General features: G+C 46.8%; 1 protein-coding gene across 1 annotated transcript in view; it reads right to left on the bottom strand.

The window, feature by feature from the left end:
- Positions 1-24,429, bottom strand: part of LOC139762408 (A disintegrin and metalloproteinase with thrombospondin motifs 6-like) — a 175,528-nt gene extending 151,099 nt beyond the window's left edge. The window contains 1 exon segment of the mRNA XM_071687265.1: positions 22,769-24,429. Coding sequence (XP_071543366.1) covers positions 22,769-22,862 — 94 coding nt within the window. The 5' untranslated portion in view covers positions 22,863-24,429.
- Positions 24,430-24,659: the final 230 nt, after the last annotated feature.

The following is a 24,659-nucleotide window of genomic DNA, read 5'->3' as shown; positions in this document are numbered from 1 at the left end:
CGGCACACAGCATGATAACCGGGTACAGTTTTACTCGATTACCGTGCATCATCGCTTGATTTACCTGCACTATGGGTATATTCCTGACTGGCAATACTGCGTCAACGCTTTACCCTTGGCAGTGTGGGGTCGTGACTACCACTAATTAATGCCTGGTTATCGTAATTACTGCACTGTTGCTGAGGTAACATCGCTTGATCAATGGAGCTGTTGCAAGGTCAACGATATCATCGCTTGATTACAGGCAGTTATGACTGGTTTAACGATTCTACCGCTTTAATCCTGGCACCGTCGCTTGGTTAACGATTGTTGCTATGCATCTGTTGCTAGGTTAGAGGAAACTAGCCCATGATTAGTGCAAGGTTCATCAAACTATACCTTGACACACGCACCACAGCTAGGTTATCGGTAACCAGCACAGTTCCTAGAGTTTCGAACAATATTGTTACGTTCCTTGCACTGCTTACTAGTTAACCCGCTGCTTGGTAACTGGTTCTGCCGATAGGTTCTCGGCTCTCTTACTAGATTACCGGCTGCCTGGTAACCGATTCTGCAGCTAAGGTCTCGACACCGCTACTAGGTTACCGGCTCCTAGGTTCTCGGACCTGGTGCTAGGTTCTCAGCACTTGCTTCGTTGCCGGCTGTCTGGTAACCGGTTCTCCAGCTAAGTTCTCGGCACCGTTGCTAGGTTACCGGTGGCCTGGTGCAGTTACTGTTCCTAGGTTCTCAGCACCATGCTAGGTTGCTATGGTACTGTTGCTAGGTCCTTGGCAATGTTGCTTGAGACAATGGCCGTACTGTTGTTTGGACGCCTGCACCGCCGCTGCTGGTCTCGCTCCATCAACTCTTTAGCGTTGCTTCATCAGCTCCTGATTGTCGCTTAATCAATTGTTTCGTGTTGCTTCATCTGCCGTTCATTGACGTTTCAACGACTGTTCTGTGTGGTTCCATCAACTTACTAGTGTTACTTCATCAACTCCTGAGTGCTGCTTCATCAAATGTTTAGTGTCCATTGATCAACTCTTCAGTGTTGCTTCATCAACTTTTTAGTGTTGCTTCATCACTTCTTTAGTGCTGCTTCATCAGTAGAGTTGCTACGCCAGTACCTTCTTGCTTCATGAACTCTCCAGTGGTGCTTCATGAACTTATTCGAGCTGGTTCATCGATGAAGCAACGATACATGCTTACATCAGCTCGCCAGCGGTGCTCGAAGCTCTCAGCAAGTGCGTTGTTTCGCATCGCAAAAGCTTCGTGAGTTTCTGCTTTCATGAATGAGGGGTTCGAATCCTTATCAGCCTGAGGGTTGATGGCAGTACGTGTGGTCCAGGACCTTCCTCCGTCTCACACGAGGGCTATTTAGATAAGCTTTGAACTGCCCTGGTGCCAGCAGGCAGATGACGACGGATGATGAACGTGGCTTTATCTTACAAATAACGCACTAGGCTGAGGAGGACATTGCCTTCACCACAGGGATAACGTGAGGAGTTGAGACATCACGGGGCCGCGGAGCATGAGGGGGTGAGTGAAGACATCATGGAGGCGAGGGGGTGTGTGTGAGGGGCGGGGAGGGCCGGCCGGTGTCGAGTGCCCCTGGCATAATTCGCGTCTAGCGTGGTGTAAACGGAGTTGATGGGGTCCATGTTATCTGGCGTGACGTGTGTGTGTATGTCTGCTGGTGGGTGGGTGAGCGGCAGTGCTGGTGCGTCTGGCCTGGCCTGGCCTGGCCTCGGCAAGGTCACTCCCTCATATACGCTCCCTTCAGTCTCCACGCGCGCACACACAGCTCCCCACACGCATCGATGCACACAAACATGCATGCAAGCACATGCACATATGAAGCACCGGCTCCTTGCGCACCACACACACACACACACACACACACACACACAACACACACACACACACACACACACACACACACTTATACACACACACACACACACACACACACACACACACACGTACATCAGCGTAACACATGACACACTACTGAAGTGACATACACAAAACAGGAGGCGAGCTGCACTTGACGGACACAAGAGGCCAAAAATAACTCCATCAGGATGAGAGAGGAGGAACAAGTTAGGTTTGAGAAAAATATTGATGGTAAGTAGAAAGAAAATCTTAATCTGTTTCGCAGATCTATGAGGGACAAATCATCAGTGAAGAACCACATTATCATATAAAGGAACTTTACATGAGAAAGTTTTACTGTTGCAGACGAGGACGTATGTGAAGAGTGTATGTGAAGAGTGGAACCTGATGCTTCAGGATGGAAGACCCAGAGGTACCATTACTAACAGCCACGAGGTGAGGGTGGGGTGAGAGATGCCCTAGAAAGTACTGAAATAAATCCAGTGGACGTGACGAGGCTCATGAAGGAGGAAGACCCCCGAAAACCCGTGCACTAGATGGCATTTCACAATATGTAGTCAAAGAGTGGGAGAAGAAAATGTTCCAAAGGAAAGAGAGATAGACACATTGTATCAATACCCTTCGAGTACTGTGAACTAATAAACACAACCTGGAACATACAAGAACACATATTCACAAAACAGTTAGAGGAGAACTTGTCTTATCCCGCACATACTAGATGGTAGGCAACATGGTTTCACAGGATGCGATCTTGCGAGACAAATCTACTGGATGATTATGAAGTAGTACAATACCATCCTAGGGTAAACAGGATGGGTGAGCGGATTAGACATCCCTGGAGTGCCAGAAAGCCTTTGATACTGTTCCCCTACAGACGGACTGGTGATGAAGCCATGCAGGCGTCACTAGAGAGCTGCTCTGATGGTTTAGCAGCCACTTAACTGCGAGGGAACAAAGGACGCCAGACAGAGGATCCTTCTCAAACTAGGGGTAAGGTTAACAAGTGGCGTCCCCAAGGCTCAGTGATGCGGTCTATCACTTTTCATGAGCCACGTAAATGAGACGAGGTGGACTCCGTACCTGAACATCTCTACTGCTGATGCCATACATTACCAAGGAACTGAGGAGCAGCAGAGACAGCGACATGCTGCAAAAGGACCCTGGGGGATAAAAAAAATAATGCGACAGCGGTCTGAAAAATGGTTTACGAAATCTAATCCCGAAAAATGTAACGACGTTGGGATGGGGTTCTCACTAAACAAACAGTGGGTAGTGTATGGGGGTAATAAACTACGGGAGTCGTGCTACGAGAGAGACCTAAGGGGATGACATCTGCCTGACCTTGTCACAAGGGCACAACGTGTCGGGACTTCGAGGGAGGCGAACCATATTTCAAAACTACCTTCACTGAGTGCGAGATGATGAAGATGATGTATACATCTACGGCCTAAGCTTAAGTTTGCCGCATCAGACTAATCTTCCCATCACTCGAGATGATGGGAAGAGTTCATAGGAATGCAGAAAAAAAAAGAATGGTACCAACGATCTAACAATAACTAACAAGCCCGCGTTCGAGTCCCAGACAAGGGGCTCACAGCTACACCAGCTGTTCATCCTCCCCTTTTGGAACTGGTCGATGAACGAATACCGGAGTGAGCTAGGGTGTACATGTGAGGTAAAGTGTAAGAGAAGGGGCGGGACGAGTGCAAAGCTGTCCCTAAGATAGATACACCAATAGCAATCACAGTTCTCATTATGTACACACACACACACACACACACACACACACACACACACACACACACACTCAAGGTCACCCCATACACACGCACGCGCGTGTAAAACTCCTTCCCCTTACAGCACAAATAGGCAATTACACACACACACGCACTTGGATTTTACTTGAGCTGATGAAATTCAATTCGAGTCAATGGAAAGTACTGAGGATGGGAGACGGTGAAGAGAGAGGACCCCGAGGGTGGGAGACGGTGAGAGAGAGAGAGGACCCCGAGGATGGGAGACGGTGAAGAGAGAGAGAGGACCCCGAGGATGGGAGACGGTGGTGAGAGAGAGAAGACCCCAAAGATGGGAGACGGGGGTGAGAGAGAGAGGACCCCGAAGATGGGAGACGGTGAAGAGAGAGGACCCCGAAGATGGGAGACGGTGGTGAGAGGGAGAAGACCCCGAATCAAAAAACCATCATCTAGCAGGAAATAAACAGTGGGGAATCTGAGAGTCGACATCGTCCCCTAAACTGCCACCAGACTCGCCACTCCAGGAGGACTGGAAAGGAAGCAAACTGTCTGCTGGCAAATGATCAGCAACGCAGTCAAGGGCACAGATGAGGAAATATCAAGCCAACTGTTCACATCCTATATTAGGTCAAAACTAGATCTTGCCTCTCATGTCTGTTTACCTCACTTACAGCACAAAACAACGAAGGGAGAAGGTCTAAAGGATGGCAACAAGGACAGTAACAGAATTAAGAGAGGTTACAGTCACGAGAGGCATGACCATGAATATGTTAAAAACAAGGAAGAGAGAAGAGTATGGCGTGACTCGATCACAGCCTTTCAGTGCTTTCTTTTAACATGCTTGATGATCGTCTTCCTCTAGGGGTAGAAGAGCCAGAGGCCCTGACGTGAGATACAGCGAGAAATTTGTGAGAGAAGTTGGAAATAAGGACCTTCGTAGCATAAGGGCAGGCCGGCCGTACAGCCGTGAACGTGGACGACAGAGTGATGTTTGAAAAGCTGTAGGACAGCAGAGGAAGTTCGAGAGATGGTGCCCCCTACACACACACACACACACACACACACACACACACAAGGTGACCCCACCACACACAGCTGAGCAGAGTGGGCGTGGGAGGAGAGGCAATGTGGGCGGCCTCAGCAAGTAGCAAACACTCCGGGGGAACAATAAAGTTAAGGACGCTCACACAACGGTTGGTGACGTCACGGCAGCCAACAGGGTAGGCAAGTTCCCCCCGCTCGTGATGCAGGCCCGATAATCTTACTATTCTCCCCGCTATAATTAAAGGCAGTGATATCATGCGGTAACTCCAGTGTAATATTACTGCGCTGGTGTGCACATATATGTGGAGATGACGATATGCTGCATTGTCCTCTTGAACACGATGGTACTGCCCTTGAACACGACGGTTCTGTCCTTGAGCACGACGGTACAACCCTTGAGCACGACGGTACAGCCCTTGAGCACGACGGTGCAGCCCTTGAGCACGATGGTACAGCCCTTGAGCTCGACGGTACAACCATTGAGCACGACGGTACAACCCTTGAGCACGACGGTAAAACCCTTGAGCACAACGGTAAAACCCTTGAGCACGACGGTAAAACCCTTGAACACGACGGTGCTGCCCTTGAGCACTTCTCTGCATGATGACGTACCCTCTAACTTGACCTCTAACCTTCCTATTTAGACCAAAACATTCAAACACATATTCTGTTGTACGTTTCAAACACAACCTTTATCTAATCATGACGAAAGATAAATGAAACAAAAAAAGTGTAAAAAAAAAAAAAATGTAAGAAAGATGTCAAAAAGGTGAAAGATGTATACACAGGAAGTATCATGTTAAATAGACAGATAGTAGTAAAATCATACAACCACAACATTACCATAACATCACACTACAATATCGAGAAACAGCATCAACAACGCATTTACGAGACGTTAACAACCTAACGAGAGAAGCTCACCTACAACAACCACTCAGGCCTTAGTAACTAGGCGGCAAGATCCCCTGCTAACATCAATAACCTTTACCCTACAACAGCTGGGGACTGACCCCTTGACCACGACGGTAACGACCCTCGAGCAACGTGGGACGAGCGCTGAGACACGACCTGCACGACCCTTGGGCACGACAGCCCAGCTCTTCAGGTCTTTCCTCATCACCAGACCACACCCAACGATCGTACCGTCATTCTCAGAGAGAGAGAGAGAGAGAGAGAGAGAGAGAGAGAGAGAGAGAGAGAGAGAGAGAGAGAGAGAGAGCAAACCCGCGTCCGAGTGAGAAAAGCAGAGAGTCTCCTGTCGGCAGGGAGAACGGTGGTGTGTGGTTATAACGCAGGGTGTGTGTGTGTGTGTGTGTGTGTGTGTGTGTGTGTGTGTGTGTGTGTGTGAGAGAGACAGACGCAATGCCCTCGGGAGCAGAGCCAAGAAGACACATCAGGGGCTGGGGGTCTATATTTCTTCTGTTTGTTTACCAACAGCCGTGAGAGACAATCGTCTACTACTTCCCTGGGTCCAAAAAGTGATAGGGAGGCGTGTATCTCTTGTGGTCTCATGTTCTGGGATCAAGCCCTTATGAAGAGGAGGAAGAGGTGAGGGGGGGGGGGGCAACTCGGTCGTCTTACTTAGGCTCCCATCCCGCTGTGGCGAGTCCGATCCCTGGGCTGTCTGTGGGGAGTGTAGTCCCAAGACTTTACGAGTATATCCAGTTCTTATCCTGGGATATAAAACGAGTATATCCACTTGTTAAGAGGGGATTATAACCAGTATAACCAGTTGTTATACAAGGAATATAACGAGTGTATGCAATCGTTATACTGCGTATATGCAGTTATTATACTGGTAATATAAAGAAACATATCCAGTTCTCTACGATTAAACAGAGCATACCCACTTCCTATATTGGGAGTAAAACGAGTATGCCAAGGTCTTATACTGGGAGTAGAATGAGTATATCCAGGTCTTATACCGGGAGTATAACGAATAAACCCAAGTTCTAGTACTGGGAGTATGAGTATATCCAATTCTTATACTGGTAGTAAGACGGGTACATCAAGCATAACCAGTCACATACTGGGAGCGTATCCACCTCTTTTACAAATCTTCAAGAGTTTCTGACCGTGGTAGATGTAGAAGCGCTGCGTGCAAATAAACTTCAGGGTTGTGTGTTTGTAAGGGGTGGGTGGGGGTGGACTGAGAAAGCCAAGAGTAACACTCCCCAAGAGGCAGGTTAGGGCGGCGTAGAAGTCACTTTGCAGAACTGAAGGCAAAACGTTTCTTCGTCTAGTTTTTACTTCAAAATCTTCAGTGAACTACTGAATACGTTCTGGGTGTCACATACATTCTACTCCAGAGATTTTCATTGCTACGAAGAGAAATTCTGCTTATCTATGGGGAAGAATTAAGGCCTATCTTCCCTTCTGTGGAACTTATCTCCCATTTTGTCCACGCTTCTGCTACCCCCTGTGTACAGGAGTTTAAAAGACCCCCATCGGATGCAATGGTGCAACAGACTGCCTCAGAGAAGGTAGCATCCATGTAAAACAGCTTTTGGTCTCACATCACCAGCAACACTGTGTAAATATACCAGTTGTTGTTGTACACGCAGTGAAATTAGTAATATCTGAGCAGCAGCGGTTGTCAGACACACACCTATCTCAGGAACGGCGGCAGAGAGATAACCCATGCGAGAAAAAGCAGAGGACAGGTAGCGTCTGTGCGCGCGGGGCAGCATCAGCAAGAGGACGTCTCCTACGCAACGAATCTGGGAGACGCAGAGGCACAGATAATCTCCGGTGCAGGAGTAAGTGAAACGAACTTGATCATCATCAGAAGTCGTATGACACATTCTCGCAACAGCAAACAGTTTCATGGAACACTCAGTGTGTCAGCAGCAACGCTGACGTAAAAATACTCAGCTATTATTGTCTCCTAAACAATAATAGCGAGAGAGACATTCTCAGCTGGTGAAGAATCACTAAAGAATAAAAAAGAGAGAGAGAGATTGTCTCCACAGCAGCAAAATTTATGAGCCTGAATTTCTCAGCAGCAGAAGTAAAATGACTGACTGTCTCACCACCGACAGATGTTATGGAACTCAAATTATCTCAACCCTATCACAAGTTGTGAGTCAAAATTGTCTCAGTAACAAGAAAAATAAGATTGTTTCAACACCATGTACAGTAACAGCAGAGGGACATTCCACTGAACATTTATGTCTCGTAGCTCAACATAGATTCTGGGACTGAAATACCAATGGGTGAAAATATCATTTGGAAAATAACAAAAACATGGATCAAGTTGCACGGCCAAGAGTGGAATTTTCTTCAAGTTATGAGCGACGCTACAGTCCAGAATAAACCTTTTCAGAAAGACCTTAACTCAAGCAAAATCGAAGCTAGAGTTATGGGGTCTTTCGCCAATCAATTCTTTATCTCACATGCTTCAAAACAGCACCATAGAGTATACAGTTTGATGCATTTGACCCAGTCTTCACGGGTCACGTCAAATGTATCTTCACCTAACTGGAAGTGGCTCGTGACGACGAACGAACGGACGGACGAAGACAAACAGAACAATACGTAGACGACAACAGAAACTGTCTTGGGAAGCAAATGTCAAGAAATACAGAGCATCTCAGAGGTAAGGGCAATGAGAAACAGGCTACCTCAGCAACAGTGGTGAGGGACAAGCCATCTCTGACACACACCGTCTCACCGACGGCGGCAATACTGAGACAATTACTGTCTCGCGACCAACAACAGTTAGTGAGAAATACTGTCTCTCCTACAGCAGTGGCAGGGGTGGTGAGAGAGAGAGAGAGAGAGAGAGAGAGAGAGAGAGAGAGAGAGAGAGAGAGAGAGAGAGAGAGAGAGAGAGAGTGTGTGCGTGGTGAGGGTTGAAGGGACACACCACACCACCGCCACAACTAGGCAAGGTAATGCGGGGAGACGCCCCGCCCGCCCTTGCCTGCCCAACACCGCAACCGTAAACATTCCTCCCTCTTCACCAACACTTCACCTCTCTCTCTCTCTCTCTCTCTCTCTCTCTCTCTCTCTCTCTCTCTCTCTCTCTCTCTCTCTCTCCAGTGCCTGGCTAGAATTTAGAAATTCTGTAATAATCTTTTCTCTCAATATCTCTCGACGAAATATTTCTTGTTGGTATCAAATAAAAAAAAAGTTATCTTTTGTTTAACGTGAGGCTGTCAAAGTCTTTCTCCCATCTATCGTGTGGTAACTGACTTCGCACAAGACTCAACTATATATGATTTTACGTTACTAGTCATAACAAAAAGTGTGACGGGTTTATATACTATCATCCTCTATGTCCACCTGTTTAGATACATAAACACTGTGTCTCTCACCTCTACCCAAGCTGACCCCCTCTGGCCCACTCTGCACCTACCACCTGCACAAGTCTTAATAGCTTTTTCCATACCCATTCCTTGCCCCATCACGTCCCATCTCCGTCTCACCACCAGATGGCCTCCCTCTCTCGTGGCGAGGTCACACCATCACCGGAAAATCCGCTTGTATTAATAACCTCCTCGCCTTCCCCGCCTTGGAGAGGGACAGTCTACGAAAGACGAAGATGCCGTCCAAGAGAAATCCTCGTTTGGCTGCTGCTTCTGTACCAACAAGTAGAAAATGATGACACAGAAGGAGATGACTTTCCAGTCCCCTTGTTCCCGCCCCTTGAGCGCGACGGTACAATCCTTGAACACGACTCGATGACCCTACCTAGAGTACGATGGCCTGGCTTTTCACCTGAGCCTAATGGGATAACACCTGGTCGCTTACCCGACTCTCTAAGAGGTAAGTCAAAGGTCACGCTGTCACACCCTAAAAGGTAAAAGACGACCCTACCCAACGCTGGTGAGGTCGTGCTTGAGGCTCTTACGCTCGTGGGCCGACCAGGAGGCTACACAAGGCAACGTGGCTATGGTTATATCGTCACCAGAACCTGAGCCTAAGGGCACCATATGATTCCCTAGTGTGGCACTTGTATCCCACTCGACCACGCAGACTAACCGACGAGAGCATAAATAATCCCCCACCTCCACCTCCTGGGGCAGTGGTGAGGATAAGGAGAAACCCAGATGCCTTGCGTCGTCGCTAACACCTTTGGTCGCTGTCCTCTGTTCACCTCCTCCCGCCGGCGTTCACCCGCCTCGAAAAGGTTCCAACGTTCCGTCATCGTGTTGCCCGGACACGTGGCCGGCGGAAATCCCCTCACTCCTGCAGCGGAGGCTCCACCTGCCTCGTCTTATCTCCCCCATGCTCATCTGGCGTAAACCAACAAAGGGGCGACTGAGCCATCGCCTCCATCAGCGGCACCACGACAGACAACTCCCGCCTCTCATCTCAGCCTCCGCCGCCCGTAACAGTTGTGGTCTTGTATATAATGCATCTGCCAAGTCCTGTTCGTTAGTGAGTATGGGGTTAAAGGCATTATTATCAAATGTAAATAATGAATGAAGTGATTTCTGAAAATTACCCAAAATAAACAACATACGAACGAAAAATGTATAATCATATATATATATATATATATATATATATATATATATATATATATATATATATATATATATATATATATATATATATATATATGCCAGGTGAGGGTATTCCCTCAAAGGCCCAGTCCTCTGTTCTTAATGCTACCTCGCTAACGCGGGAAATGGCGAATAGTTTAAAAAAAAAAAATATATATATATATATATATACATATATATATATATATATATATATATATATATATATATATATATATATATATATATATATATACTATTCGCCATTTCCCGCGTTAGCGAGGTAGTGTTAAGAACAGAGGACTGGACCTTTGAGGGAGTATCCTCACCTGGCCCCCTTCTCTGTTCCTTCTTTTGGAAAAGTTAAAAAAAAAGAGAGAGAGAGAGAGAGAGAGAGAGAGAGAGAGAGGTAGCGTTAAGAACAGAGGACTGAGCCTTTGAGAGAATATCCTCACTTGGCCCCCTTCTCTGTTCCTTCCTTTGGAAAATTCAAAAACGAGAGGGGAGGATTTCCAGCACCCCGCTCCCTCCCCTTTTAGTGGCCCTCTACGACACAATATATAGTCATGCTATGTAATGCGTGTGTGTGCAGAGAGCGGATGGCAACTGAGAAGTGCTCGGTGTATCATTATGTAGGCGGTGGGTGAGTGCGTTGTATACAAGTGCTACTGTCATAAGGATGCCCCGAGAGAGGGGCGAGTCGCTGTATCACTGGGGGTACAATGTATCGCTAAAGAACTCACTTCAATGGAGTCCACAGTTCTTTACGAGTGGAAGTAGCATAGCCCTGGGCCGCAGGAGAGAGGTCCTGGGAGTAATTACATAAATACATAAACAAAGGAACACCTTGTGGCTGGTATCTATCTAGACAGAGTCTCTCTTCATGGATCGATCACCATTTAACTTGTGTGTAAACTGTAATCAGGCGACCCCGCTCGTTCACCTGGTGGGTAAACACAGGCCACAGCGGTCGCCTCTCATGGTGAGCGGGCCTCGTTGATACGCTGGGTCCTGATCCCGGTGGGGATGCAAACAGTGCCCTCCGTTACTCCTACAGGAGTCACCACAGTAGCTGCTTGTCAGGTAACACGCTCAGAACAAGGTGGTCGCTCAGGTACCGGATATTCTCCAGGAACCGAGTGGGTGGGTGAGGGACGAAAAGTGATACTGATAGACAGACGGATGAAGAGGGAGCAAATGAGATGGAAAGCGATATCAAATTAGTATTAAAAGATTACAAGAAACTTTCCCTAAAAGGCATGATCACTGAGAACCCTACACCATCTCACGATGGCAGCTCCAGCGCAGTGGCGGGCGGCAAGCGGAGGAAGGAAGGAACTGGTATAACCAGTAGCTACTGCTGCTCAAAGGACTACTGAAACGGAACTCCACCAGCCAACAGGTCTTCCTAATCACCTGTCTCGTCCTACTTACGCACTGCCTCATGGTGATCACTCACAGCCTGTAGGTGATCAGTCACAGGCTGGAAGTGGTCAGTCACAGCGTGCAGTGATAAGTCACAACATGTAAATCATTCACAGTATGTGCTTGATATGTCAACTGTTAATAATACTACGTACGTCCAAGGGGCAAATAATGCTTAGTCGTCCCACTCCCTTACACTGGGGATAAGGGGAAAAAAAGGGGGGGGGGCACTCACAAGAACGGCTTTGTGGACGACACCTGCAACAGACGCCGAAACCCGTTAGGCGAGGCTCTACATCAATAGCGATCGTCACGATAAGCTGGGCGGCCCAGCTGCTTTATCTTCCGTCAATCTACTCGCGCAGCTTCTGTAGTCGGCAACGTTCGTCGTGGATGGTTATGGTAACACGACAAGGCGTGCAGCGAAACACTTGTCGTGGTCTGAGGGGAGGGGGAAGGACAGTGCCTAGGATAAAGTCGCGGCATCAAAGACGCCGACGGTCGAGTTTGGGAAGTTCGGAAAAGCCATGGCGGCCACCCACCAGCCTTAGAGATGATTGAAGGTCGATACAGGAAGCTGGAACAAGGGATGACAGCCAACTACCAACCTCAGAAAATCCAAGTGTTAAGGAAGCTGGAAAAAAAAAAAAAAGTCATGGCGGCCACCCATCAGCTTTAGAAACGCAGAGGATCGAGTCTAGAAGCTGGAACAAAACATGGCAGGCACCTGTTGACCTCAGAGACGCTGAGAGTTGAGTGTGGAAGTTACAAAAAGCCATACCGGCCACCCAACATCCCTCGGGACGCAGAAGGAGGAGTCTGGAAGATAGACCAAGAGATGGTAGCCACCTCGCAGTCTCTGAGACCCCGAGGGTCGAATTTGAAGGCTGAGGCAAATGATGACAGCCATCCCTAACCTCAGAGACAGAGAGGATCAAGTCTGGCAGCTGGAACCACCAGCCAGTCTCAAAACAAAAACAATCGAATCTAGAAGCTAGAATAAGGGATGGCAGTCGTCCGACAACTTCAATAACGTCAAAGGTCGAGTCTGGAAGCTGGAACAAGTAATGGCAGCCACTAGCCAGCCTCAGAAACGCCGATAATCGAGACTGGAAGAAGATAAAGGGATGGTAGCCACCCCCCGCCTCAGAGACACACACTGTCGAGTCTGGGAGCTGGAACAAGGAGCAGCAGCCACCTAACAGCTTCAAAGACACAACGGGTCGAGCCTGGAAGCTGAAGAACGGGATTGCAGCCACCTGCCAGCCCCAAAGACGCATAAAGCCGAGTTCTGAAGCTGGAACAAAGGACGGGAGCCACCTACTAGCCTCAGACGCAAGATCGACTCTGGAAGCTGGAACAAGGATGGCAGCCACCCACCAGCTCAGAGACGCCGATGGTCAAATCCAGGAGCTGGAACACGGGACGGCAGCCACCCGCCAGCCTCTGAGATGGCAAGGGTCGTGTCTGGAAGTTGGAACAAGGGACGGCAGCCCCCGCCAGCCTCAGAGACGGTAAAGGGCGAGTCTGGAAGCTGGAACAAGGGACGGCGGCCACCCACCTGCCTGCCTCGTACCCAGCATGTCAGTTTCTCTTCGCATGTCGAGCTCAGCTGGTTTACAACTTGCTGCTGGCGGTGATCCTTGCTGGGTGAAAGACTTCCACTTCACAGTTCTGTCATACTATAGCGCAAATATGCGCGATGTATTACGCTGAATAGGATTGCATTTGCAAAACTTGTTAGTCTTATCATAGATATATTTGATGAAATATGCGACAAGAGGATCTTGGAAAGTTCTAAATATACCGCCATAAACTTTCTTCAGATTTGTCAATATCATAGCAAGATGGTAATGAAGGGGGTATGTTTTGGGGGGTTCACATATCCGTGGGCGAGGACTGGGGGTCGTGTGTACTACCAGGACGTGCCCTGGCTGTCGACTGGGGGTCGTGTGTACTACCAGGACGTGCCCTGGCTGTCGACTGGGAGGTTCGTGAGAAGCACCAGGACCTGCCCTAGGTGGCGACTGGGAGTCAAGTATACCATTACAATCTGTCCTGGGTGACAACTGGAAGGGTCACGTGTACCACCATAATCTTTTTGATATTCCTTGACCACAGTGGCTCACTTGGTCGCTGGGAGGCCCTTTGGCACCATCCTCTGGCCACAGTGGCCCATCTAGACCTCTGGACGGCTCGTGGCCACCATCCTCTGGCCACAATGGCACATCTTGACCTCTGGACGACTCGGGGTCAAAATCCTCTGGCCACAGTGGCCCAACTGGATCTTTGAACGGACTGTGGCCATCATCCTCTGGCCATAGTGGCACATCTGGATCTCTGGACGGCTCGTGGCCACCATCCTCTGTCCACAAGTGGCCCATATGGACCTCTGGACGGCCTGTGGCCACCATCCTCTAGCCACAGTGGCTCACTTGGAAGCAGGGCGGCCCACAGGCCACCTACCTTGACCTTCACGCTTCACCCCACTGCACTATACACTCGTATCACTTCCTCTCTTACATAAACACAGCTGGGGTGGCTCCAATCACCGCCCTGGCTGCGGTTAAATCCCTGCCCTCAGACCCTAAAATCGCTCCCTAAGAGACCCTTAAACACGTGCCCTTTTATCTGCTTAATTCCCTAACCACGAGATGCTTCAATACCTACCCTTTACATGTGTAAATCCTCGTTCTTCAAATGCTTCTACGTCTGTCCTTTAGATACTTAAACCCTGCGACATAGATGTTTAAATCCCTACCTTGTAGATGCATAAAGGCCAGCCTTGAGGAGTCTATGACGCGCTTACATCCTCACCCTTGTGATGCTTAAATCCCGTCCCTTAATATGTTTAAATCCCTCTCCTTAAGACATTAGAATCTCTACCCTTGAGATGCTTAAATCCCTTTCACTGAGATGCTTAAATCCCTTTCACTGAGATGCTTATTTCCCTATCCTCGATGTGCTTAAATTACAGCTTCCCCCCCGAAATGCTTGAATTCGAGGCCTTGTCCTTAGTCCTTGTCCTTAAGATGCTGAAATCTCTACCTTTGAGGTGATTAAATCCTTGTCCTTAAGAGTCTTAAATCTCATCCCTTGATATACGTAAATCCTCGACCATGATACTTAAATCCCTTCCAGTGACAAACTTAAATCTCTGTCCTTTGCTTAAATCCAGGCCGTCACGTTCTCATATCAATGCCCCTGAAATCCTTACATTCCGGCCCTTGATTAAGGTCCTTTAATCCCTGTCCTTGACATGCTCAGTCCTCGCTTTTGACATACAGACGACCCTGACATGGCAAAGTCCTCGCCCTTGACATGCTTACATCTCTGGCCCTTGACATGCCCAAGTCCTCGCCTTTGACATGTATCACTCCCTGTCCACAAGCGACTCAGACAGTACGCCACTATCTTGACACAGCACGAGGCAAGGAAAGTGATATAAACAAACTCAGGCACAGCTATGAATACCTGACTTTATCTGGCATGAAAAGTCCCTCGGCGTGTATCACCGGGGGCCAGCGTCTCGCTGTGATACCTCACACATGACCTAGGGGGGAGGGGAGAACCGCGTTCGCCCTTTCCCCCACCAAAGAGGGAGCGCATAAATACGGAAAAACGCAAGTTTAGGGACGTGATGGGAGGAATTCTTCCCCAATACCAAGATTTTTCGTCTTCCCTGTCTTGATCATCGCACGTTTGTCATTGTCATGTATCTTTTTTTTTTTCGTCTCTCAAGTGGTGTTGAACCTTGGGTCTCTCTCTCTCTCTCTCTCTCTCTTCATTTCTCACTGCTCCACGGAAGCAAAACACCACTCTCAAGTGGTGTTGAACCTTGGGTCTCTCTCTCTCTCTCTCTCTCTCTCTCTCTCTCTCTCTCTCTCTCTCTCTCTCTCTCTCTCTCTCTCTCCATTTCTCACTGTTCCAAGGAAGCAAAACACCCAGGCCGACCTTCTCAGAGCCTGCAGCCAGTGTTGGGTGGTGACATGCCATTCTGGGGTCTCTGGCGCATGATGATAGGGCGGTTTGAGAAGGTTACGCTGGGTTTTGTTTTCTCTTTTAGTCACGGAAAGAAGAATGGGGAAGTGTTGAGGGAGTCAGGCTTAGGTGGGGGAATTAAAGATATCTCAACCTTTAGCGTGAAAATACATAAAATAACGCACGCACGCACGAACGCACATTCTTTCATGGGGTAGTGGTTGGCGTCGCTGACCATGAGTCACACGAGGACCCGCCTGCACTGTCGGCCCACAGCTAACCAAGTTGTTCATCCTGCCTTCGGGGCTGGTCGATAAACAGGTACCTGTCTTAGGCTGTGTGTGTGTGTGTGTGTGTGTGTGTGTGTGTGTGTGTGTGTGTGTGTGTGTGTACATATAAGGGCAAAGACATATTCATACTTGCTTGCCTTCATTCATTTCTGGCGCTACCCCGCCCCACAGAAAACAGCATCGCTATCCCCTGTTTCAGCGAGGTAGCGCCAGGAAAACAGACAAAAAAGGTAACATTCGTTCACACTCAGTCTCTAGCTGCCATGTGCAACGCACCGAAACCACAGTTCCCTATCCACATCCAGGCCCCACAAACCTTTCCATGGTTTACCCCAGACGTTTCACATGCCCTGATTCAATCCATTGACAGCAAGTCGACCCCGGTATACCACATCGTTCCAGTTCACTCTATTCTTAGCACGCCTCTCACCCTCCTGTATGTTCAGGTCCCGATCGCCCACAATCTTTTTCACTCCATTCTTTCACCTCCAATTTGTTCTCCCGCTTATCCTATATATATATTCCTATGAGTCCACGGGGCACAGTAAGCTAGACGCGCGTGTATTTGGAAACAGCAGCATCATTAAAGGTGTGCCAACAGGCATGGCGAAATACACCTCAAGCTACGTACGTTTAAGTAAAAACCCTCGTGTTGGGCATGACACAACGTACCTACGCTTCACCAGAGGTATAACAATGTGATTATACTTAGGAGCAAGGCTACGTACTTCGTCAGTGACAGAACAACAACGTACTTATACTTCGCACTGGCCAGAACGAGCGACAGAGCAATAATGTACTTCGTAAAGGCCAGAACGACATACTTATACTTCGTCAGGGACAGAGCAACAACGTGGTCAGCTTCGTATGGGACAGAGCAACACAGTGCGTATGCTCCGTCAGGGGCACAGCAATAAACGTACCTACGCTTCGTCAGGGGCTCAGCAATAACGTATATATGCTTCGTCAAGGGCATGAAAACATGAGGGGGGGAACGCTACCCACAATGCAATGTACTCCAGCTCATCACCGCATTCCCAGTCAGTGAGCTGCGTCCTTGGCTATGACAAGGATATTCTTCTTGCCATGTTAGAGCGGTGTCATGTAAACATTGTCCTGATAAACGGCCTGTCTGGAGTCCTTTTATCTTCATCTTTATTCTTTTGCCTCTCCCTTCTTTCTCCCTTCCCCCTCCACTCACTGAATCAACATCATACTCTCTCTCTCTCTCTCTCTCTCTCTCTCTCTCTCTCTCTCTCTCTCTCTCTCTCTCTCTCTCTCTCTCTCTCTCTCTCTCTCGCTTTATTTCTTTCGATCTAGCGCTTCCTCCCCTCTTCTGTCCCTCCTACAGTAGCCTGCTTCCCTCACGTCTACATCTCTTTCTTCTTCCCCAAAGATGCCCCTCTTTCCTCTTCCTCCTGCCACTATCAACCCTTCCTGCTAAGTGGCGGCAGGAGGGGGTGGTGCTGGGAGGCACACGACACAGGAGGAGGGTGGGTGGGTCAGCACCGACACCCAGGAGTAAGGTGGTATAACCCCCTCCCTCCCAGGCAACACACCCGCTAACTGTGTGCGGCCCGACGCTGTGTGGCCTCCCTCACCGTCTCGCTGGTACCGTGTGCCACTCAGAGGGGCTGCCTAACCATCAGGGGCATGAGCGGGTGTGTGTGTGTGTGTGTGTGTGAGAGAGAGAGAGAGAGAGAGAGAGAGAGAGAGAGAGAGAGAGAGAGAGAGAGAGAGAGAGAGAGAGAGAGAGAGAGAGAGCACAGACGAACACGTTGAGGAGGGGGGGGGACACGTGCAGAAGACATCCAAGACCTTCGCAGATGCGCACAACTCCCCCGACCCCTGCGCCCATCTGAACCACCACACCAGGTCAAGGGGCTCCAGGCCAGCCTCGCCGACCTCCTCACCAGCAAAATATATAAATGTATAAACAAACAAATGAATTAATCAATTAATAAATAAAGTCATTTTTTCCACTTCAAATACTTATACACTCTTCCCACCCTCGCAAGGTTACGTCAGGCACAAACAAGCAATCTCATTTGCACACATCCAGTCTCTAGGTTTCATGTGCTTGCACTTATTAACGGATGATTTAATGAAAATGAAAAAATGACAAGAGTTGATAAGTACAAAGTACATGACGATAAACCGAATACCATAAAGGAACAAAAATAGCAAAAACGAAAATATACTCAGACATATCAGACAGTCTGCAACCCCATTACAGTAAGCCTAAATTTAACACCACTGCTGAGCCTCTAAAACCACTATTGAACCTCTAATACTATTACTGAGCCTTTAATACCATTAGCGAACCTCCAAGACCAATACTGAACCTCTTATACAATTACTGATCCTACAACAACACTATCTCTACCACCATTACTGAGCCTTTAACACCATTACTGAGCTTCTAAAGCCATCTGTGAACCTTTAATTCCATTATGAAGCCTCCAAAATCATTACTGAACCTACAACACCATTAGTGGACCTTTAACAGCATTACTAAGCCTCTAACACTGAAATGCTGTAACACTGACATTCAAACACCATGAAAGAGCTCCAACACTATTACTGGGTCTCCAACACCATTATTAAATATCCACCACGTTTACATAAATTCCAACACCATCAATGAACCTCAACACATTTAAGAGCCTCAAAACCATTAGTAAAACTCCAACCCCATTGCCGACCCTCCAACACCATTACAGTGTTTTCAATACCATTACAAAGCCTCCACCTCCATTACATAGCCTCCAACATCCTTATAAGACCTCTGAGGCTATCACAGAGACTCCAGTACCATTGCAGAGCTTCCAAACGCAATCAGAACCACGAACATCAACTCTTACTGAACTTCCAAAGCCATGAATCGACCTCCATCACAAAACAGCTAACATCATCACAGAACCTCCAACGATACCACGGTCTACAATATCATAGAAAGTCTCACACCATATCAGGACCTCTGACCTATTCTTGAAGCTTAAGATATAATCTTCATAATCTCTACAGCCAACACCAGTATAGACTGACATCATCTACAGGACCAAATAGTACAAAGAAACCTAACTACTATCTACAGAATCTTATTAAACACGGAATCGAAAACATTCTCTCCAGAACCCATTACACTGTAAATGGAATCCAAAAAACTTTATAAGCTACGCTTCTTACAACACCTCCATATCTTCAGAACCCAAAAAGCTCACCCACAAAATCCTCCAACACCATTAAGGGAGCATCTCATACCATTTACAGAACAACTGACACCATATCCAGAGCCTAACTCCACCTAGAGTGTCCCAACACCATCTAAATAGCCCAATACATCAACAGATCCTTCAGTGCTATTTAGAATACTGTATATGGTCGACGGCGGGTTGGTCAGACGACAAAACACTCTACGGAGACCTTACGTCGATTCTCAGCTCTTTTACACTGGTTTACAAGGGGTTAGGTTCCATATAATAATCATCAGGCCAGATAAGGAATGTGAGAAGCTGCTCACAGTTACGTAACAATCACATATACTGAACGCGGAAAAACAGAATCAAAATCATCCTTAACATTACGGAATGAATTCACTCAAGAATAACGCGCGCTGAGAAAGAAGAAAGAAGAAAAAAAGACAAATAAACATTAGCGAAGGAGCACTAGCGGACAGTAACACAAACAGTTACGCCAGTAAAAGCGCACCAAAAGGAACAGCTGTAGACAAAACAAATGCTGCTGCCAGATCATTAAACAGATGAAAGGGCAGCGTAAACAAACGCAAACCACAACAATAAACCAAACGACAGAAATGAATTATAAGCAAAGAAGAAATAAAAAGAGAAGGCAAAATTAATTAGCCCGCTTTAAACAAGTCGCACAAAAAAATTAAACGAAAATGATACATATACACTGAAGCAAGCACATACAGACAATACATCCACAAAAAATAAATTTACATAGTAGTAATAGTAATAATGATAATGATAATTGATAAATAATAATAATAATAATAATAATAATAATAATAATAATAATGGCAAAATGAAGCACCTGGTTGCGTTAAATGACTTCCCAATCTGCGTAACCTATTAATGCTGCAAAGACGTTTCATAAAATACAGTGAAGGTCAACAGTACCACAGTACAGATCATTGCAACGTACAGGACCATCATGGAAAATATAGCGTGGAGTAGATAATATCAATCAAGCCAAACATATGTTCTGTCTACGGTGTAATATCATGAGTACTTTCAAAGACCATATACAAGTCAAATGCTACAATTACCTCAGGATTTACCAACTCCGTACACAAAAATGGTACGACCCTTATATATATAACGATGATCTAACCTTTCACTAAACCATGTAAACCACAATTACCTTAAATATTCTTTAAGAATTATTCTCAAACAGTAAGTTCAACTACAATTGTATCAGAGTACTTTTATACGACCCTTGTAAGGCACCGCAAATATGTAAGCCGCTATTTTATCTCCAGGGTTAACAACAAGCGATTACCTGAGCACTTTCAAAGAACATGTATAACTTGAAGTGTGCAACTGCAATCACCTGATTACTTATCAGTGGCCGTGTAAAACACCAGGGATCAGCAGCGGTAGCCTAGTCAAAACCCTTTTAGGGAAGCGGAACGTATCCACCGACCTATTAGATGGAAATGCTGTCACCCAGCAACACACTGCTGCTGAAGACGTGTAGCGCTGAGCCACGAGATAAATCCGCTATTCACTAGACTTATTTTATCATGTTTCCTTTGAGGAATCTACTAATCTCATGGAATCGACGAGAAAGAACTACGAGCTTGGTTAGGTAAGGTTTTTAAGGATGCCGTTACGACTGAAAGCTGGGAAAATAGGCTACGCAAGAACAAAATACATTAATAGATTGTTTTTTAACAGCAGTTACCGCCTTATCTCTTATCAAATAATTCTATGGCCCCGCAAAATGATGATTCTGACACTTCTTGATCCTCCATGTTGAATCTTAACATGTGTTACATCAAGAGGGAAACTTCTTGGCAACAGTCGAGGAGGGTGTGGCTGTGGGATTTATCTTCTCCACTATTTCGCCGTTCCTTTAATTACCTTCCTGTAAAGGCGTTGTTTTCCAAGTTCTTAACTACCACACCATCATGGTGTCGCATACTAGATAAAGGGACTCTCGCTACACCTAAACCGCTCGATGTGAATAAATTCTCCCTACAAGCTACGGCCATGTCAACAAACGTTCTGGTGATAAGTGCACACGATCATGGCATACCGCACGAGCCTTAAAACCACCAGACAGTCTTGGCGTATGTTGTTAGGTTAGATCAGATCTGTTTCATTCCTGTTATGTGACGGGAGAAAAAAATATATAAATCCCCTCGGTGACTCAGCGTCTCGGAAGACTCCCATTTGTCAATTTTTTTGGTGTATTTTTTTTTTTCATTTCCAAGCCTTTGACAACAGAAAAGTCTCCTGAAGTAAAACTGCAAGGCTAAACTGCTAGGCTTTTCACCTGACAAGAGTGAAGAATGGACCGCGATAGCCTTCTCTCTCTCTCTCTCTCTCTCTCTCTCTCTCTCTCTCTCTCTCTCTCTCTCTCTCTCTCTCTCTCGATGGAAAATAGTTTTGAGTGTGCAAATCAACACCTTATTCAGAGCCGAGAGGTAATTCAAGATGACCCATAATTAACTTATCTATAGACGGAATTCAAACCATTGAAATGAAAATAAAGCTAGTGATGGGTCCAGCAAACACACTTACATAACAGGGGGTCTTATCTACACATGAGGGTAACACACCGAAGTTTCATTTCAAGTGGTCGGGTGTATACAGGAGACCGTCCTGGTTCCCTTAATCGACTCGCTAACCAAGACACGGACTTTATCTTCTTGGATTATCACCTATAAAATATCGTGTATATAATGCTAATAATAATCATAACAAAAATAATAATAGTTGTAATGAGTGATAATAATACGAGTATAAGTGACTGAAGTAATATATGCACGTCCTCAAGACCTGGAAATAAATACGTCCTAGTTACACGCCCTCTAACTACCTATGCACTGCCACCAAACTGGAAGATGAAGGATCGAAACTTCCACTGATAGTGACCCAAGAATGGCAGTTACAAATTACAAAAATTCACCTCCACGACAACCAAAGCTTAGAAGCTACGTAACACTTCCCTTTTGCGTATAAATGAACGACTAACTCCGGACGGAACCACAAACGTACAACATAACCTTACAAGATCTAACACACCAACGAAAACGCGAGAAAATCTGTAAAATATCTAACCCCCCCCCCCCCCAGCACAAATTAGTTGCAAAAATTCGCCAAGACGGTGTTTGGTCATATTTCATTAATGTTTAATGTTAGCAGGAGGCTGGCGGCTGTGTCAACAGTAGCCGAGCGCTGGCTAGTGTCTGCCTCACCAAGTCTCCCCATGTTTGCTTGCTTAGAATTTCCTTCACAAACGTTAGCACAACACTAGTGATTCTGATTACATTATATGACTATATACATATATCTACATAAAAAAGGTGCTGAACTGATGTGTAAAATCTTTAATAGGAAAACAGTTACGGAAAGTCCTTTTTGTTAAATATCCAAAAATGCAATTCCTTTTTAAGGGTCTCCTGATTCAAACGGAAGCCATTTCGAACTACCAAGTGAAACGCATATTTTTTTGGTGCATATTGTATAGAGGCAATATGGAAGTCAATACTGTTCAAAATACAAAAGACGATGATGGATATATGAACAAGTGATTAGTTAGATATACATTTCATGTAATATTATTCCTGAGAAATGCGTCTAACCACCTCGAAAAAAAAAGTACTGTTACAGCGTAAACACATAATAGTCCTGTTGCGGATGGGACTTACCTTGTCTTTTGTTGGGGAAGTGGTAGTGGTGGGGGACGGCGATGGTGTGGGTGATGACCAACAGCACCACCACTGTAACCAGCCACAGGTTCATGGTGGTGGTGGTGGTGGTGGTGAGGGATGGGTGTCGGGCGTTCCACACACACAACACAACTAAGGATAGCTTCCAGGACGCCCGTCGGTCTCAAAACCTGTCTTTGGCAATTCTGTTTTTCTCTCCCCGAAGCTCAGCACAGATATGTCACCTTATAGTCACACTTTCCTGAGTGTCTTAACTTTACATCACACAAAAAAAATATCCTCCAAGTTTTGTATTACGGTCTCGAGTTCTCAGGTCAAGATAAGTCGTTTTTTTTCAGCTCTTGAGAAACTGATCATCTCTCTTCTTCCATTACTTCCAAGACACAGTTCGTTAAAATCTCGTCACTTTACAGCACTTGATGTGCTACGGACCTCATTATGAGGATTTTGTTTTCTTCCAGATTATCTACTTCAGCAATGAACACATAACTTCTCTCTATCCCTCTCGTTTAGAGAGCTCCTCTCAAATCTACCTATGGCGCAGAATTAGGGAAGCAGCGTCCTCTGGTGCGTGATGAAAGTGAGTGATAGGGAAGGGGGAAGTGTGAGACTTGACTGGTGGCTGGCATAAGTCCTGGGCTGGTGGTACGCCACACTCCGGGACGCACCGCCACCACCACCCCCAACAATTGCAACAACTCTCCCGAATTGACTTGATTCACCGTCACCTCATAAGTCCTGCTGGTCGGGTCGGGTCACTCCGGCAACCACGGCCACACGGTTGACTCCCCCACCAAGTCTCTCGAGCTAACAACCTTTATCTCACGATTCCTCACCACGTGTGTCCCAGGCGAACTCCGCTGCTATCGTATCTCCTGTGTTCAGCAAACCTCTCAAGTTATATGTATATATATCCCTCACTGCCTTGACTTCAACATGGGGGAAGATTCCTGGTATACGAAATTTGATTACGAGTCTTGGCTCAGCTTGTTCCTGTGCAGCGGAGGGCAAGGAAGTTAGGCCGACAGCTGGCACACGCTCCTGGGCGGCAGTAGTAACCACTAAGCTATCTGATGGTCGTTGTGGTCGGCTGTCGCTGGTCGCCTCCTCTCTAATACAATTCCTACACGAGTGTCGTCCGCTTCGTCCAATCTCTCTCTCTCTCTGCTGCCTAACCTCACCTTTACTATTGGCTTAAGCAATTTCACCTTCGTGAGTTTTTGTTACAGATAATCACTTGAACGAGGGAGCTTTTTGTCTTGGAACATACATCTACCGAACTGCAGGTATTCGTATTAGTCGTGTGTTACTAGAAAGGGTTTATAGAAAAAAAAATAGATGTATAAAGGTTAAACGTAATACTATTTTGTCTCTCAAAAAAAGTAACTTCTCGTTGAACAAGCAATTCTCCCGCAAGTTATTAATATTGTCGTAAGTTTATCCTGTAGAATTCCGCGAGCATCACGCAAGAGGTGGTGGCCACGGGGCACGGTGGAGAAGGGTGTTCCAAGGCGGGCAGGGGCGGTGGCATGTGCTGTGGGGAAGAGCAGCCAAGGGCTTGGGGGGTGTGTTCAGTCACGGCGCCTTGCAAGCCTCGTCGCAGCGAACCATCTACCACCCGCACCCAAGCAACACTGACAAGACCAAAACACCGCGACTATTACTCACCCTGCTATAGAGATGAGGTGCCAACATCTCCACACGTAACGTTTATTTAAACTGTGGGAAGTTCGTGTTCTGCTGAGCACGAAGCCTGACTATGAGAGAGGAAGCTTTGAGAATAATGTGTTATTTCATGTATAACTCCACCACTTGTAAAGGGATATCATGTAATACGAATTAAATTTCGCCAGCCGAGCCTGAGCCGGCC

This window comes from Panulirus ornatus, chromosome 43 (assembly GCF_036320965.1).
Source record: "Panulirus ornatus isolate Po-2019 chromosome 43, ASM3632096v1, whole genome shotgun sequence".
NCBI lineage: Eukaryota > Metazoa > Arthropoda > Malacostraca > Decapoda > Palinuridae > Panulirus > Panulirus ornatus.
The sequence above is the reverse complement of the archived record's forward strand: the minus strand, read 5'-3'. Positions and strand labels throughout refer to the sequence as shown.